General features: G+C 42.2%; 1 protein-coding gene across 1 annotated transcript in view; it reads right to left on the bottom strand.

Moving 5' to 3' along the window:
- The window catches only part of SLCO5A1 (solute carrier organic anion transporter family member 5A1), a 173,390-nt gene that overhangs the window by 110,029 nt on the left and 44,673 nt on the right, over positions 1 to 18,688 (bottom strand). Inside the window, exon 3 of the mRNA XM_075583730.1 lies at positions 3,304 to 3,436. Coding sequence (XP_075439845.1) covers positions 3,304 to 3,436 — 133 coding nt within the window. The remainder of the gene's footprint in view (positions 1 to 3,303; positions 3,437 to 18,688) is intronic.

Raw genomic sequence — 18,688 nt, 5'->3', positions numbered from 1 at the left:
CGTCTTTTCCTGATCAGCTGGGCTCATAGTTACTTGGTAATACCCCGACCGAAGGTCCAACACGCTAAACCATTGACTTCCTGACAAGGCACTGAGGATCTCTTCTATGCGTGGTAATGTGTATTGGTCCGGCACCGTACGTTTATTCAGAGTTCTGTAGTCCACACACAAGCGTACAGACCCATTCTTCTTATGGACCACCACAATCGGTGAGGCATAAGGGCTTCGAGTGTCAATCACTATGCCGGAGGCTTCCATTTCGTGCAGGACACCACGCACATCATCTACATCTCGAGGTGCTATACGTCGAGACCTTTCTCTGAACGGAGTCTCATCATTTAGGCGGATGGTGTGCTGAGCGCTTCTACTGCATCCCACATCCATATCGCTCGTAGAAAACACTCCTCGTCTCTCTCTCAACTGATCACTTAGCCTCTCTTTCCATTCCTCTTCCAGGGGAGACTCTCCAAAATCAAATTGGAGGTCCTCATTCTCCTTCCTCACACAGTCGGCATAGACAGTTGCTGTAGCGTCTACAGGATCCACCGTGTACACTCTACCCAACCATTGCCCTCGTTCCAGTGACACCGTATGGAGCGACATGTTCTGTATGGTCACTTCAATCTTCCTAGGAATTCTAGATGACCACTCTCGTACTTCAGGTATCATACGATATCCCCAATGGAGTTCAGCTTCGGGAAGGGTTTCTAGCGAAAAATATCGATCCTGTTTATACCGTTGAGGGAACGCGATCAGGGCAGTCACACACTGTACTCCCCCTGGCGGAATCTTCAGTAGCCCTGGCTCTAGATTAGAGATATCGCCATACTCTTCTTCATACGCCACACGATAACATTCTTCCCGTAGACCAGGGGCTATGTCCAAGGAATCCAACGGTAGTTCACCAGCTTCTTTCAGAAAGGAGCGAATCACTGACCGTACTATGTCTGCATTGGTGCCCAGTATGATGGGGGCTCTTGGGTGTTCTCGAGCCTCAGGGCAGACCAGAGCTTCCACCAACATGGGATGCGACTTGTTAGTGTTCAGCTGGAGGATGTCTAACTTGACCGCCACTATTCCGTCGATGAGGTAATCGTCTTTGCTCAGTCCCCACAAGGTCATCTTTTCGGCGGACTGCAAGGGAAGGTGGCTAAGGTGTTGATCATAAAATGGCCGTATTTCCTTGTCGTTAGCAAATATGGCAAATATTGCTAAAGTAAATAAAGTAAATATGCTCGCCACTAGCACACCTTATGGCACAAATATATATATATATATATATATATATATATATATAAAGCATTATATATTCAGCTTGATCTGAAGAAGAGAGGATAACTCTCGAAAGCTTGTCCTATGACATAAATTGTTAGTCCAATAAAAAAGGTATCACCTAATATTGAAGAACTCATTTATTCTGCACTAGTTCAGAATACAAACCCACCACAAGTTCAGAATACAAACCCACCACACTATATATATATATAGTGAATATATATTGACTATATATACTGAACTCTGTAGCACTGAGTTTAGACCATGGGTTCTCTCTACTAGTATGCAACTAAGTACTTGGGTCCAGATTCACTAAAGGGCAGTAACATATTTACTTTCACACACAATCCCTGCAAGTTCAGAATACAAACCCACCACACTATATATCTATATAGTGTGGTGGGTTTGTATTCTGAACTTGCAGGGATTGTGTGTGAAAGTAAATATGTTACTGCCCTTTAGTGAATCTGGACCCAAGTACTTAGTTGCATACTAGTAGAGAGAACCCATGGTCAAAACTCAGTGCTACAGAGTCACACCGGAGATTTTTGACAAAGCGCCGTAGTACGCGAAATGCGTTAGCATTTGTACTGTTGTACTGCCACGCACATCTTGTTCATGCAATAAATCTGTGTATAACCAGCAGAGATATTTAGCCCTTTTGTTCTATTTCAGAGGCTGTGCACCTTTTGTCCCCGCTGTTTAGCTGGATCTTCTTGCTATACCTGTTACTAAGTTCCAATACCACAAAACTGCTTCAGCACAACTTAGGCCAAACGTCGTCCGTTACTGTTTTTCTTAATGTGCGTTACTTGTAATCCCGTTTATCCCATTAACTTGTACTGTGTATGGTTTGTTATTATCTATTGACTTCTTATTTTTCATTGAGATCCATACGTTGTAAAGTAAAGTACAGTACATATTACCGCGCTCCTCCCTATAGAAGTTTGCTGCTGGTAAAAAGATTGGTAGGAGTGCAGGAATTGTTCTTTTTGTTTTTCTATACTGTATGTAAGGCCTAACTTTTTACCAGCAGCAAACATCTATAGGGAGGAGCGCGGTAATATGTACAGTCTCTCACAAATATTAGGCCAATCCTTTTCCTTGCTGCATACTCCATAAGGGCATTTTAATATAGTATCTCTGAAACGTCATAGGGTTTTGTTTATTGGATCATCTGCTTTACATAGCAGTTACGGAGCCCCTACCAATTTTCCAATTAGTGCAGGTATAATACACCCCAGTGTCAGTCTGCACATCACCCTCCATTGAAGAGTAGGAGAATGCATAAGGCTGCGGCCATGCTGCCTCTGAGAGTGCTCATGCTTGAGAGCGGTGACTTCACCCATTCTCCAAGCATGAGCATAGGCTGTCCTGCATCATTTATTACAAGCGTGAGTAGGGGGTGTGGACGGGGGCATGTCATTGGCAGGATTGGGGCTATTTCTGTGTGTAGTGTGTGTGTGTGTGTGTGTGTGTGTGTGTGTGCTGCGTGCACGTGGCCGTACATATTAACATTCAGTGAAGTAAACGTGCCATGCGCGCTCAGCGGCAACGTGGCCGCAGCCTAAGGCTGACAGAAAGAAATATGTGTAAGTTTTATTATATTCACACCAGGTAATTTGTGCACCCACAGTTTACCTCTTCAGTAAGGTAACTATGAGACAGGCTTTGGCCAGCTTTTAATTGCACTACTCACAAAAGCATATGCTTTATTTAACCCCTTCAGGACTTTCTCACATTTTTCACTAATCCACGGGACAATAATTACATACAGTCAGTGTAGGCACCTGCAAAATGTGGTTATGCCTTGACGTGGCTGCAGGCTTATAACGCTTTGGCCAAAGGGGTTTAACACAATAACCCTTATTCATGAGATGACTATTTTATTTTAGCCTAATTGGTAGGAGCGCAGGAATCGTTCTTTTTGTTATTGTAAAGTACAGTCTAGGAATTCATCGTCAAGAATGAATGAAAATAGCAGTAGTGAAGTGTGTATTTAAAAATAAAAAACAAATCTGTTCTTACCAGTTCCCAATGAAACGAGGATCGTTCTGCTCAATGTGGACAATGGTTCGGGGATCTACATAAAAACCAATAAGGACTCCTCCTAACAAATATCCTGCAGCAGGGCCGAGTGCTCCCATGACGTACATGATTGCTGTGGAAATGCAAAAGGAAGACAAACTATAGAAACAAACGTAATGGTCATAGATGAAGTAAAATAACATGAAGTACATGATAAATGATGTTGTTTTATAATTTTAAAAAATCAAGACAGGACAACTCATTGGGACTATCAAACATACCATTTTTTGTTATAATAAGGATAGGGAGGGTGCGTCAACAAGAATGTGATGTAGACCAGGGGAGTGCAAACTTTTTCCCCTGAGCACCCCTGCCTGCTCTCCCCACCTGCTCGCACCCCCCCTCCTTACCTTGTCTCCGACATTCTGGCATCACGACGTCATGTGACGTCACGTTGCTATGGCAACGCAGCGTTATGTGACCCCAGGAGCCACCGGAGACCAGGTAAGTGAGTTAAAGTGGCCTCGCACATGCTCCCCCGGCATTTAATTTAAATGCTTTGGGGAACAGCGCGGGGCCTCTGTAAGCTCCGCGCCCTCCAAAAAATCTCGCACCTCCCAGTTTGCGCACCCCTGGTGTAGACTGTCGAACAAAACCTCACAACATCGCAAAAAAGCAACACTTAACTTCTACATGCTGTACAATTCTGCAGTGCGGATTTATTCATAAGAAGGTCAGGACATAGGCACAGGTTCACTAAAGGGTGCTAAGCTTTAGGATGCCTAAACTCCCTTTTCAGCTGTGATAAAGCTTGTTACCCATTAGTGAATATGGGCCATAATGAGCAAAGTTTTGGGCTGCACACAACCCATTGTGAGGTGTGATTATCTACATCTTTGACTGCTCTCTTTATTCCTATATGCCTAACATTAACAGACATGGCTTTAAAAAGAAAATAATGATGTATAATGTTAAGATTAGAGATAGGGGTACTTAATTAGTTAGTAGGTTATTAGAAATAGAACATATTTATCTAGCCTTATGAATATATTAATTATCTCAATGAAACAATTAAATAAAGCAGCAGCTCCCCGGCTTCTTGTACTGACAAGGAAGTAGTGCATTCCTAATCTCTTGTCTGGCACGGGTCAATTGGAAGCTACGATGTCCCCCTTTGCTGCTGCCTATTGGCCCGTGTTAAACAGTGAATGTTTAGAAACCAGGAAGTATCAGGGGTGCATTTGTCAGTGTGTCTCTCGGAAACCGGGGACAACTCCTCACCCCCCCCCCCCCCCCCAAGCTAAAATGTGATTCAGCTCCAGGGACCCCCTGGTTCCAACGCTGTAAAAATATCAAGGGGTCTGGTCTGGGGATTCTGCTTTCAAAATGTTAACCTCTGCACTGCCATTGGGACCAAAAACACATAATACATTGTAAACTCTATAATGTATTGCTTATTAAATAACATTATAAAGTTTCAGTATTTCTTCAATGTGTTTCTATTAATACGATCACTGTAACATGTAGCCTAGGAAACCATGCTGGAAGCATTCTGTATACACCCAAAATAGTGTGCACAGATCATATTGTTATATGTTGAGTGCTGATATGGAACATGCAAAGTTAGACTATTTAGATTGTTGCTACCGCATTTTTGATTGGGACTAACAGGACTTAAACTTGAACAGGCATATGTTAGTGAACAGAGAAGCTAATAGAAAACACATTTTCTATTTCTTTAAATTTTCCACAACCACATATCTTATATATGTGAATATATGCCCATGTACACTGTTTGTATGGGGACAGAATGTTTTGGAGATCTGCTGTAAGACCTTGTGCTCCAGTACGGTCTCATTTTACATCTGCTTATTAATTGGAAAAAAGTGACTCTATTTGCTCATCATCTCACCTTAAAGAACAGACATACTGTGCAATGTTCCTTTTTTGATCCCTTCTATATAATACAGACCATGGCAAAGCAATAGACCTGGCAGATTAATCAGAGAGTTCACGCATTTCCTGCGGTACAAGCATAAAACTCAGAGAATTATATTGTGAGTTCAAATTCTGGAGATTAACACACATCTGGATTGTGATAGAACGTATTACACTATTGTATCTTTTCTTTTTATTTCCCCATTTCCTGGATCAACATCCTATGTCCAAGAAAACCAATGGCAAGCGTTTTTAAGATACAGTGGTGAGAAAAAGTGTGAACCCCTTAGGATTTTCACATATTTCAAACCTAAAATGTCATTAGTCCTAATAATAGATACAGATAACCTGATCAACCCAATGACACAAAAATGATACTTTTTCAACATTTATTTATCCACAAATGATACAACATTCAATATCCATGTGTGAAAAAGTATGTGAACCTTTACATTCAGTACCTGAGGCAGCCTTTTGAGCAGTAATTACTTCAACTAAACATTTCTTGTAACTGCTGGTCAGTCTCTGACATCGGTTTTGAGGCATTCTGGCCCATTCCTCCTTACAGAACTGCTTCAACTCAGTGACATTTTGAGGGCTTCCTTGCATGGACAGCTCACTTCAGGTCTCAGCAACAACATGTCGATGGGGTTTAGGTCCGTACTTTGGCTAGGACATTCTAATACACAGAATTTCTTCTTCTGCAGCTAATCTTCTATAGATCAGCTTGTATGTGTAGGATCATTGTCTTGCTGCATGACCCACTTTTGCTTCAGCTTCAGCTCACGGACGGATGGGCTGACATTCTCCTCTAGAATCTTCTGATACAATGCAGAAGTCATGGTTGTGTCAATGATGGCAAGCTGTCCAAGTCCTGAGGCAGCAAAGCAGCCCCAAACCATCACACCCACTACCATGCTTGATGGTTGGGATGCGGTTCTTCTGTTCGAACGCACTGTTTGGTTTTCGCCAAACATAAAAAAAAATTATTGAGGCTAAAATGTTCTACCTTCGACTGGTCTGTCCAGAGAACATTGTTCCAGAAGACTCGTGGATCATCTATGTGCTGTTTAGCGAACTTCAGACGGGCAGCAATGTTATTTTTAGAGAGCATTGGTTTCCTCCTGACTATCCTTCAATGAACACCAATCTTGTTCAGTCTTTTCTGATAATTGAGTCATGAACACTCACATTAGCCAAGGCGAATGGCCTGCAGATCCTTGCATGTTACTCTTGGTTTCTTTATGACTTCCTGGATGATTTGCCAGTTTGTTCTTGTAGAGATTTTGGTAGGATGACCGCTCTTGGATAGAGTGACTGTGGTCTTGAACTTTCTCCATTTGTCTAACAGTGGATTGGTGGAGCCCACAAATTGTTTTGTAACCCTTTCTAGACTGATTAGCATCAATAACTGATTTTCTGATAGTCCTCAGAGATTTATTTGTATTGTGGCATGACGTGTTTCCACATATCTGTATGGTGAAGACCAAACTCACAAAGTTTCTGATCTTAATATAGGATCCCAAACTCACACCTGAAGATCTACCTAATTATTTAAAAACCTGATTCTAATTACCCCCTTTAATTTATATGATAAAACCAGGGTTTCACAAAAATGTTGCACATAACCTGACTCTTATTTACTCATTGTTTGTTTAATTCATACATCATTCTGTTTCACATGACATGGAATCGGTTACTATAAACCCTATTGGATATTATTTAGAAAAGACTGGTTTTTATTCAAGAAAGTTATCATGAAAAAACAATGGAATTTCCATAATTATCATTGGGGTTCACCAACTTTTTCTCACTGTTGTATTTAAAATATGTAATACTGTAGATTTAAAATATTCAACCATAAGGAAATCTGCTATCAGCAATTTCCAGAAAAGTGCTAGTGATTTATTTAATTATTAGAGTACAGAGGGTTTTCTACTACACTTTAGACCATCAATGTATTATAACTCCAGTGAGAATTTACTGGAAATAGCATCACTTTGGCAGCTTAAAGAAAATCCCACACACTCAGCAACTTGACTAAAATCACATGACTGTTAAATGAGGAAAAGATGTCCTTGCAAATAATACCGTATCTTCTCAAACCAATCATCTGTAAGTAGCTCCAACATATGATTCCACCTTCCCTAAATAAATGCTCCTACGCATTCAAGGGCTTCATTAAGCACTTAGATGCTCTTATTGTCCCTGTGTTACGAAGCCCTTGAAGGAAAGCAACTAATGTATAATTGTAGTCCCCACAATTGGCATATGAATCAGGGTGTCCAAGGAATCATCAAAATAATGCATGGAAATAAAAAAGAATACAAATATAAACTGCATTGCCAATATCTTGTCACCCTGAATTGTGTTCAGTAGTAGTTCTGCCTCTGTGCAGTATTTGTTTTCAGCCTACCTGAATCGGGGTGTTTCCCCTGCAGCTCATCTCTGGTCACTGTGACAGGCCCTTTCCCTGGTTTAAAAGGGCAGCACACATACAGCCTGTCTGTAACGAATGAGTCCAGCAGGGAACTGGTTAATTGCAACTAGAGTCAATTACAGTGTCTCCACCTGGCTCATCAGGCAGGTATAAAATTGTGCTGCACAAACTGCGTGCATCTCTCTAGCACAGAGGAGGCGTGTGCTGACAAAGAGAGATCCCAAGGAACCAGACCCTCTATTCCAGGGCGCCGCAGTCTCTGGAGACCACCAGAGGATCACGACACAAACCCAGACCTGGAGACTTATATAAAGAGCCTCCGGCTTACAGGTACCTCTTTGAACTTTGGGATCAGAGGTTGATAAGAGGTCTAGTCTCCCAGCCCTGCAGGTATGGACTGGGAAGTGTGAGTTAGCCCTTACACAGGGATAGGCCTGTTTAATTTGTTTTTGCATGCTGACATGAAGCTGTACTGTTTAAAGCCTCAGGCTAAATAAAAGCTAACGTTTCTTTTCCCTTAACGACGTCTCTGTTTATATCTCTACATGTCTCCTACAGTCACCTAGATTCAGGAACGACAACCCAGTCTTCCACCAGGTAAACTTGAAGACTCAAACTGGCCACGGGGTCAGGTCCCATTCCAGCAGTGAACACAAACCTGCAACATCATTGGGAGATGACTGCATCTTTCTATTGGTGACCCTGACACCATATTTGTAATCCTGGCAATCATATTTATAGTTGTTTCATGTCAAAACGGGCACACAAAAAAAGACAATTATGTCGTGAGCCGGGGAGTACCCAGATGACAGGGGACTACAGATCAGTTCTGGGAAACCCCCCAGTTCACATTGGTTTAAAAAAAATTGAGGGGTGTCTTTGCTTTAAAAACATCAAAATGAATGAATAAATGTACTACAATTTACAAACACAGTATGGGGGAGAGAGGTGGGGGTGTGGGAGAGATTTGGGGGTGTGGGGTGGGGAAAAGCAGTGGGAGTGGGGTGGGGGAGAGGGTGGGGATGGGGGAACATGGGGTGGGGGAGAGAGGTGGGGGCATGGGAGAGAGAGGTGGGGGCGTGGGAGAGAGAGGTGGGGGCATGGGAGAGAGAGGTGGGGGCATGGGAGAGAGAGGTGGGGGCGTGGGAGAGAGAGGTGGGGGCGTGGGAGAGAGGTGGGGGCATGGGAGAGAGAGGTGGGGGCGTGGGAGAGAGAGGTGGGGGCGTGGGAGAGAGGTGGGGACGTGTGAGAGAGGTGGGGGCGTGGGAGAGAGGTGGGGGCATGGCAGGGAGAGGTGTGAGGTAGAGAGGTGGGTGTGTGGGACAGCAGGAGGGATGGGGTGGGGGCATGAGAGAGAGAGGTGGGGGCGTGGGAGAGAGGTTGAGAGGGAGGCGAGTGATGGGGGTGTGAGAGAGGGGGAGTCTTGCAGGGCCACCGACATGGGGGGGGGCGATAAACACAGTGAAAACCTTAGTCCTGGCCCAGGAAAAGCGGTAGGTGGCCCTGTGTGTGTCTTCTCACAACAAGGGTTTTGAAATCAATTTAATACCCAAATCCTCTAGCATCAGTGAATCAAGGGTTCTTTGCACCTCTCGCTTCCTTAGGAATTTGGGGCACAACAATTGGTGGCTGTCGCTATAAAGCCATGTATGCGGTAAATCCCCATTGAACTTAATAGAGATTTTCATGTTTAAACAGGCCAAACGGCAGATTCCGAGTATATAGAATTTAATGTCTGTGTGCAATATTGCTTTTAAAATATTTAAAAAAGGTTAACCTTTCTAAAATAATCTTTCATTCTGCTTTCTTCTGGCAATGTACAGTAAATCTGTGTCATAAAACTTTATGGGTTCATAGCTTAAGTTGCAATCAAACTATTAAAGAAAAGCATTATTTTTGTTCAGTAACTATCCATACCTAGCTGCATATATTAAGCTGATAAAGAAGATCAGTTTGATGACTTGCACGCACCCATAGGTGTTAATGGGGTAGATACTCTTCTAGGTTAGATAGCTTCAAATACGAGTTATAAAACCTCACAGATATCAGGCACATAACTCATTTTTATCATAACATAGTAACATTAATTAAGATACTTCCTGTTCTTAGTGATGTCAGGTATAAATATATAAATGGCAAATATACTTGACCATAATTATGTAAAACGTGTGAAGATATTGTAAAGTTTTTTGTTTTTTTTTACAAATATTGGATAATTAATTTCACTCAAGGTTTCAAGTTAGACTATCACAAGTGATACACACGCGTTCATCAGATTCCTCTGAGTGCCATGATACGGGTACCATTAATCTGGTGGTTACTGGGAGAGAGTTATGGAGTATTTGATACTGAAATTAAAGGGTTTAGTCTATTTTTTATTTTTTTTGCATTAGTCTACCAACTTTTTGATGGCTGTTTTTTTAACATTGATCTATCACAAGTGTTAAAGACATCTGTGATGATAGATAATTTAGTTACAATGTAATTTCCTGTCATATATAGAGCATTGAAAATTATATTAAATTACATGATAATCAGAACTTCCTGTGTCATAAATTACATCACTAAAGTGGCAACAGTGTATCTCCTTGCTCTCCCTTTTCTACACAACTTCCATACAATATGCTTCAAAGATAAAAAAAACAAAAAACAATAAATGTTTCTTGTAGGTTGTGATAGTTTAGGGGACCAACATGAGAGCTCTTTATGAATGAAAATATAGTGCAGTGGTTTCCTACCTTAAGGAACCCTATAATTATATTGTGAAATTCTGCAGAACCCCAGCCCTCTCTAATAGCGCGTCTGAGATCAGATGCATTGTAAGGATCCCCAACTCTCTCTAATAGCGCGTCTGAGATCAGATGCATTGTAAGGAACCCCAATCCTCTCTAATAGCCCGTCTGAGATCAGATGTATTGTAAGGAACTTCAACCCTCTCTAATAGCATGCCTGAGACCAGATGCATTGTAAGGATCCCCAACCCTCTCTAATAGCGCGTCTGAGGTCAGATGCATAGTAAGGAACCCCAACCCTCTCTAATAGCGCGTCTGAGATCAGATTAATTGTAAATTCTTCTGTATTTGGTACAAATTTCAAGTGTCCTGAAAATTGCATGGAACCCTTTAAGGAGGCTTGGGAAAACAAGGGGTCCTAGGAACCCATTGAAAAAAACTGGTGTAGTGTACAGAGCTATTATAGTGTTAAAGAAGAGGTCTATGAAATCTCAGAAGCTCTGTACACTATACTAATGTTGGTCTGCTAAAAGGCATCACAAACGACAATGAATGGGCACTTCTCCCGGAACGATGTATTTACTAAACTTTGAACAACAGTAAACAAATACAAATTCTTTTTTTTTTTATACTTCAATTCGATTTTTTTGTCTCAATGTTGCATATATCGGGAGGCAGGAGCCCGAAGTAAGGAGTGTTGTGTAAAGCAGCGGTGCACAAAGTGGGGGGCGCGACCCCCAGGGGGGGCGGGAGATTGTGCTGGGGGGGCGCGGGCAGTTGCAGAGGCCCCGCGCTCTTCCCCCAGGCATTTAAATTAAATGCCGGGGGATCGCGTGAGGCCCCTGCAACTGTTTACTTACCGGGATTCAGCCGTCTGTGTTGCGTCGCCATGGCAACGCGGCATCAATAGACGCCGCGGCACCATGTGACTTGACGCTGCGTGGGCGTGTGACGTCATCTGACGCGAATGAAGGTAGGCAGGGGGGCGCGAGAGCCGGGGGCAGAGTGACAGGGGGGCGCAGCACAAAAAGTTTGCGCTCCCCTGGTGTAAAGGATGTCATGGATTTAGTCCCAAGACAAAAGGAAACATTACCAACACACATCGCTTTAAATTCCTTGTCTACTTTTCTCGCTGCATAAAAGTGTACAATTCATTATAATTATTCCTTATTTATATATTTCATCTATTATATTTTATACATGCTGTATAAAGCGTGCATTTCGAAAAGCATCTTTCATAGTTTAAAAGAGAGCTGTTTTTGATATATATAGTACTGTGCCAAAGTAAAACCCAAACTTGTGTCCTTAGATGAAATATTATTACTATCCATTATTTGTGAAGCCAACATATTCTGCAGCGCGGTACAATGGGGGTACGGAGATTTGATAATGACGAACAAAGTTACATACAAATACAAATAAGAACAAACAGGCACAAACAGATACAAAGAGGTAATGAGGGACCTGCTCGTGTGAGGTTACAATCTAAAGGGAATGAGGGACAGTGTTGAAACAAAGAGGCAAAAAGATAATCTCCCCATTTGTCTCTATTTTGTTATTAAAGGGAAAAATTATTCTGACTTCTACACTGTAGGCTATTAATCAACAGATCATTTTAAAAGTAAGGGATGTGCATTTGGTAATGTTTCTTATGCATAAAAGGTCACACTCGAACGCCACCTTAATCCTGCGCTTATAGTGCCGGCGACGCAACGTCGCGTCAAAACAAATACATTGCAGCCATCGCGTGCACTTATAGTAAGCGCGACGCGACAGTTTGGTCGCGATCGCTGGAAGTCATCTCAATTTGATTTTTCCAGTGACCGTAGCCTGACGTCACCGTCGCGTCTCCGGCACTATAAGCGTAGCCATAGGAAAGTATGAAGTTTAGAAATGCCACAGTATATTGCGGAAGCTTACTCAAATGTGAAATCTGGGTTTGTTTTTTGGAGGATGGTAACCTTCTAATTTATGATACAGTACAGAGTTGCCACATTTATGTTTTTATAATATGGGATGCCGAAATCCAGTAAGAAAGTAAGATGTCATAATAAGTGATGAATGATTTGCAACCAATGCTTCGAGCGTAATGGTGTCTCCCACTTTTCTGATATGTTCTTTTTTTATCATCTATGCGCTTTCGGGGAAAGGACGCGCACTGAATTAACAAGTAGCGGTGGGGAAAAAAGTAACGCCTATAGGGGTGGGTCCCTACATTTTTATGACTGATTTCATTACAGTAATTTTAAGTTCAGGCATTTCACATGAAGTCACTAAAATACAGGACAATTATGCTTCCCGACAGACCTTTCTCGAGCAGCAGGACAAGTCAATGAAATAAGGGACAATCCCGTATATATGGGACTTCTGGCAAACCGTATACAGTATAACCAAACAACCCACAGATAATCTGTTTGTTGGCATGGGTGTTTTTGTACAGAATGGAGAATGTACCGGATTTAATGTCTTTGGTGTCGTGGCTGCAACTGCGGTGGTCGCAGCACCGAAGGAATAACAATTCAGAAGCACGGACCCAATGCAGCGCGATCACGGCAGACACTGTCCCCAGAAACAAGGACTTTCCTTTGTTCGTCCGCAGCGCTGGGGACAGTACGTTTTGCTACCGGTACATCTGAATTAGTGTTTTGGGAAATCTGAATGGATGAGAATCTGTGGCAACTGGTGGTTATTGGAGAGGCTGCAGTGGAAGTTAGGATGAGTGCCTGGGGACTCGATGAGAGTGGATGAGTAGTATAAACTGATATAAAAAAAACTTTACTGGAATAATAGTTGGGATGTTTACTACTATACAAACATGTTTTCTCCTCCAGGCATCTCCCCAATGTGCTTCACCTACACACAGACACACATTGAGGTGTCTCTCATTCCAAATGTATCCTTGCAAAAGAAAGTATCAAGTGTAAAGAAGAGAAGGTAATACATGGAATAGATATACATCATTTAATACCATAGATCAAGCATTCACCACTGGGTTATATGGCCAAACACCGCCCTCAGACATCTTCAGGTTGAAAATCAGAAACGCAGATTGTACCCTCCTTCTGTGTCTATACCAAACAGGTAGGTTATGTTATGCAATGCAACCCATAGAAAAACTGGCAGATAACATCAAGGCTCCAACATTTTAAAAAAAACTGTAATTTATGTTTTATTCCTACTGTAGTACAGGCCAATTTTACCCCTTAAAGTCTGTGTGCAGTATGAAAATCAAGAGGATAACCTTTGTAAATGAATCTTTAATTCTATTTTCTTCTGGCAATGCAGGGCCGACTTCATGGAGGTTCCATTGGTGCCACTGCACTGAGCCACGTGCTTACCGAGGCTCCCCGCGCTTCCCCACAACAATTAAACTGATTGTCGGGGTCTCTGTAAGTGCCTCTTACCTTGTCTGGTGGCATCTCCTCCTGTGGTGTCTCGTTATAGTGCCGTGATGTCACATGGTGTCACGTTGTCATAACAATATGATGTCACATGGCACAATGATGCCCCAACAGACAAGGTAAGAGGCCCCGCAAAAGTCTCACGCACTGTGCCCCGCAAAATTCCCAGCTGGCCCTGAGTCTGCAGGATGGCCTGGACATAGTGCTCATGTGACCCATCTGCAGTAGCTGAGAGAGCTCTTGATGGTGCAGGTGATGGAGCTGGTGGTGCAAAAGGGAGGAATCTGGAGCTATATACTCCTCTTCTGGAACCTCCACGGGGTTAGGATAACTGCTTCCTCCTCTTCAACAGGAGGTTCCTGCAATGAGGTTTCAGCTCCAGAGATGACTGTCTGCTTAATGCTCCTTCAGAAATTTAGTACTACCGTAAATATAGTTACATAGTTATATAACCCACCTTTGGAATTACTATTTTCACTTAAAATGGTTAACAGGGAGTTAGATGGTTAATCCTAGTAAGGCCCCTAGATAAATGTTGCAAGTTAGTCAGTTTTGGGGTGCACGGAAGGAGAAGGAGGAACGTCCGGATACTTTGTTGAGCCTTGGGACCATGAATAGTCTTTTGGAGTCTGATCTCAGGTGATTGGTGCTGCATGTGGTAGGGGTGAGGAGCTTGTTCAGGTAGCTGGGTAGCTTGCCCAGAAAGTATTTGAGGGTGAGACAGGAAAGGTGAACTTTGCGCCTAGACTCTAGTGATGACCAATCTAGTTCTTTGAGCATTATGTGCAGGATGGTAGGAAGATAGGAGTGTTGATAGAAGGTGCACCTGTGCACAGACTCCTGTAGGTGGCTGGAAAGCCTCATGTTCAATATTGCAAGGGATTGCCAATTATCCACCCAAAATGTATGGAAGGGTGACAAGCCATGTGCATCCCTGGGAAGCTGCCTGAGCACCCATGGAAGAAGAGTGTATGATATCCAAGATGTAACATAAAAGAAAACCCTTTTGTCTAAATAACGTTCCTGGCGCCTTTTATTTCACCAACCACTTACATCACCAGCCAGCCCAGATGCCAGCACCCTGAGAAGGAATGAGAGACACAGAGCACCTGCACATAAATAAATACACTTTGATGTGACACTGTTTTTGAGCCAGGTAAAGAGGGGTTACAGTTACATAGTAGATGAAGTTGAAGAAAGGCATATGTCCATCGAGTTAACCTATGTTAAATTCAGACAAGACACATATCGTATATTTGTATTAACACTATATTGATCCAGAGGAAGGCAAACAAAAGACCACAGCGAAACATTATCTAATGTCTCAAATCAACATCCTTCCCATGTTTCCTCATTTGGTATATCATCGTATCACTACCTTTTTTTTGAAGATATCTATTGTATCTGCCATCACAGTCTCCACGGGTAATGAATTTCACATTTTTACTGCCCTTACTGTAAAGAAAAATGGGGATGATCCCCTGGTGGTGCTACAAATATGCCAGGCAGTCAGTGAAAAATAAGCACTTGATAAAGAACCAAATACTGAGTAAATAAACGGAAAGGGTGTCCCAATTGGTATGCCGATGGTATGTGCGGGCCTGAATACCCCCACCTCACCCGTTTGGAGCCGTTGGAAACAATGTCCCCACGCCGATGGAACAAATGTAGCAAGTTAGTCAGTTTTGGGGTGCACGGAAGGAGAAGGAGGAACGTCCGGATACTTTGTTGAGCCTTGGGACCATGAATAGTCTTTTGGAGTCTGATCTCAGGTGATTGGTGCTGCATGTGGTAGGGGTGAGGAGCTTGTTCAGGTAGCTGGGTAGCTTGCCCAGAAAGTATTTGAGGGTGAGACAGGAAAGGTGAACTTTGCGCCTAGACTCTAGTGATGACCAATCTAGTTCTTTGAGCATTATGTGCAGGATGGTAGGAAGATAGGAGTGTTGATAGAAGGTGCACCTGTGCACAGACTCCTGTAGGTGGCTGGAAAGCCTCATGCTCAATATTGCAAGGGATTGCCAATTATCCACCCAAAATGTATGGAAGGGTGACAAGCCATGTGCATCCCTGGGAAGCTGCCTGAGCACCCATGGAAGAAGAGTGTATGATATCCAAGATGTAACATAAAAGAAAACCCTTTTGTCTAAATAACGTTCCTGGCGCCTTTTATTTCACCAACCACTTACATCACCAGCCAGCCCAGATGCCAGCACCCTGAGAAGGAATGAGAGACACAGAGCACCTGCACATAAATAAATACACTTTGATGTGACACTGTTTTTGAGCCAGGTAAAGAGGGGTTACAGTTACATAGTAGATGAAGTTGAAGAAAGGCATATGTCCATCGAGTTAACCTATGTTAAATTCAGACAAGACACATATTGTATATTTGTATTAACACTATATTGATCCAGAGGAAGGCAAACAAAAGACCACAGCGAAACATTATCTAATGTCTCAAATCAACATCCTTCCCATGTTTCCTCATTTGGTATATCATCGTATCACTACCTTTGTTTTGAAGATATCTATTGTATCTGCCATCACAGTCTCCACGGGTAATGAATTTCACATTTTTACTGCCCTTACTGTAAAGAACTATTTGCCTTGTTGCTGGTGAAATCCACATTCCTTCAACCTTAATGGATGACCCTGTGTCATTTGTACGGTTCCTTGGGATGAATAGTTCATTTGAAAGCTCCTTGTATTGACGTGTGTGTGTGTGTGTGTGTGTGTGTGTGTGTGTGTGTGTGTGTGTGTATATATATATATATATATGTGTGTGTGAACAAAATGATTACAATTGTGTGAATAAACATACATCTTTACATGTTAAGATGCCTTGAATAAAAGTGTATTCATGTGGTTATATAAATATTATTTACCATACTGTAAGCCTAGTCAACAGTTTAGTCATGTGCTGTCATATGGAATAGTTAACATTCTTATGGGGATAAAATATACAACTGATTACTTTATAGTTATGAATGGAATATGTAAGGCATATGTAAGGTACTATACATGAAGAATATCAGATCTTTAATGAAGCATGTCACATATAGCTTATTGTGAGAACTACCCAGCCCATGTATGTGTGAATGACTTGCATATAATACTCAAAAGTGTGATATAAAAGGTAGTGTATAATTTTAAATGTATACATTATATTTATATACAGTGTATGATGTCTGATTTTACTTACCAGGTTTCTCCTGGGCTATAAACTACTTGAACTAGTGGCCACCAGGGAAGATCCCCTGTGTCCAACAGTGATAGCAGGCCTATGACCTAGAAAGGCGAGATCACTTCCATCATCCGTGTCTCACACGTGGAGAGAGTAAGTTGGGGTTGGGATTTCCCTCCTGTGAACCTTGTGGGCAGCATGGTAAGCCAGTTTTTTTTGCATTTCCTCTTACTGTCTGCCCACCATTTCTTTAACATGTCCACAGTGCAGACTATTCCCCAGGGCATTTATCCTGCTGAGGATATTGGCCCGAATGTGGTTTTTCTCCGCTCTACTAGTTTTGGGGCACAGTTCCCCTAGTAGTTTGGAATGGTGATCCACTACCCCATTGATCAGGATCTCCAATCCAGCATCCGTGAACTTAATTCTCCTTATTCTACCAGCAGCATCATCATTATCAGCAGCAGCAGCAGCAGCAGGATCCTCAGCAGTAGCAGAAGCAGCAGCAGCAGCAGCAGGATCCTCAGCAGTAGCAGAAGCAGCAGCAGCATCCCCGGCAGCAGTATCAACAGCATCAACATCAGCATTATCATCAGAAGCAGCAGCAGTGGAAGCCTGCTCAGCCATGTTCACACCTGTAGAGTCATGCTGATATGGCTGAAATGTGTATTTGTTTGAATTTGACTGTTCACCTGGGTGTTACGTTTAGGTAAAACATACAGAACACCTACAAGCTCATACAGTATTCAACCCCCAATATAACCACAACATATATATAAGCATATAAGTGTCACAGAGGAGTGCTACTGAGCATGGCAATATATATTTAAAACCAGAGACAGAACATGAAACACAGACAGAGCTCAGTGCACATCCAATGAAACTTATACATGGTACAGTGCCTAAATATATATGTATAGATATCTTTTGAATTAAATGGTCTTTTAGTTTAACATTTTGGCCAAATTGTTGTAAGCCCCTGAGCCACTACACAGCAGACCACATCTCAAGGGTACCTAACACTAATATAAATTCTTAATAACCTGTGCATTACCAGGAAGAATGATTTATAATAAATCTGTCAAAATTAGTTGCAAAGTTCTAAGTCTGATTGAAGCTCTTATTAACCTGTACATTACCAGGAAAAGCACTCTGTATTAGATTTGTCACAATCAAACTGTAAACAATCAAGATCCCCTGAGAGTGGGGGATGCAATGGAGTGAGCTTTTAACCATTTAAAAGTGGGTGTGGGTGAGCTTCAAACTAGGTAGGAGAAGCCACTCTCCAATCAGCTAAGACCAGCTGAACAAGAATTGTAAAACATACAGAACACCTACAAGCTCATATTGAACCCCCAATATAACCACAACATACATATAAGCATATAAGTTTCACAGAGGAGTGCTACTGAGCATGGCAATATATATTTAAACCCAGAGACATAACATGAAACACAGACAGAGCTCAGTGCACATCCAATTAAACTTATACACGGTACAGTGCCTAAATATAGATGTATAGATATCTTTTGAATAAAATGGTCTTTTAGTTTAACATTTTGGGCAAAGTGTTGTAAGCCCCTGAGCCACTACACGGCAGAACACATCTCGTTTAGGTATGGCACATTTGTTATGCGGCTGGAACGCATGTGCGTTAATTGGAACGTACGTTAGATTTTTAAAAATGTGC

Source organism: Ascaphus truei, chromosome 2 (assembly GCF_040206685.1).
Source record: "Ascaphus truei isolate aAscTru1 chromosome 2, aAscTru1.hap1, whole genome shotgun sequence".
Taxonomy (NCBI): Eukaryota; Metazoa; Chordata; class Amphibia; order Anura; family Ascaphidae; genus Ascaphus; species Ascaphus truei.
Note: the sequence above shows the minus strand (reverse complement) of the source record. Positions and strands in the feature narration are given on the sequence as shown.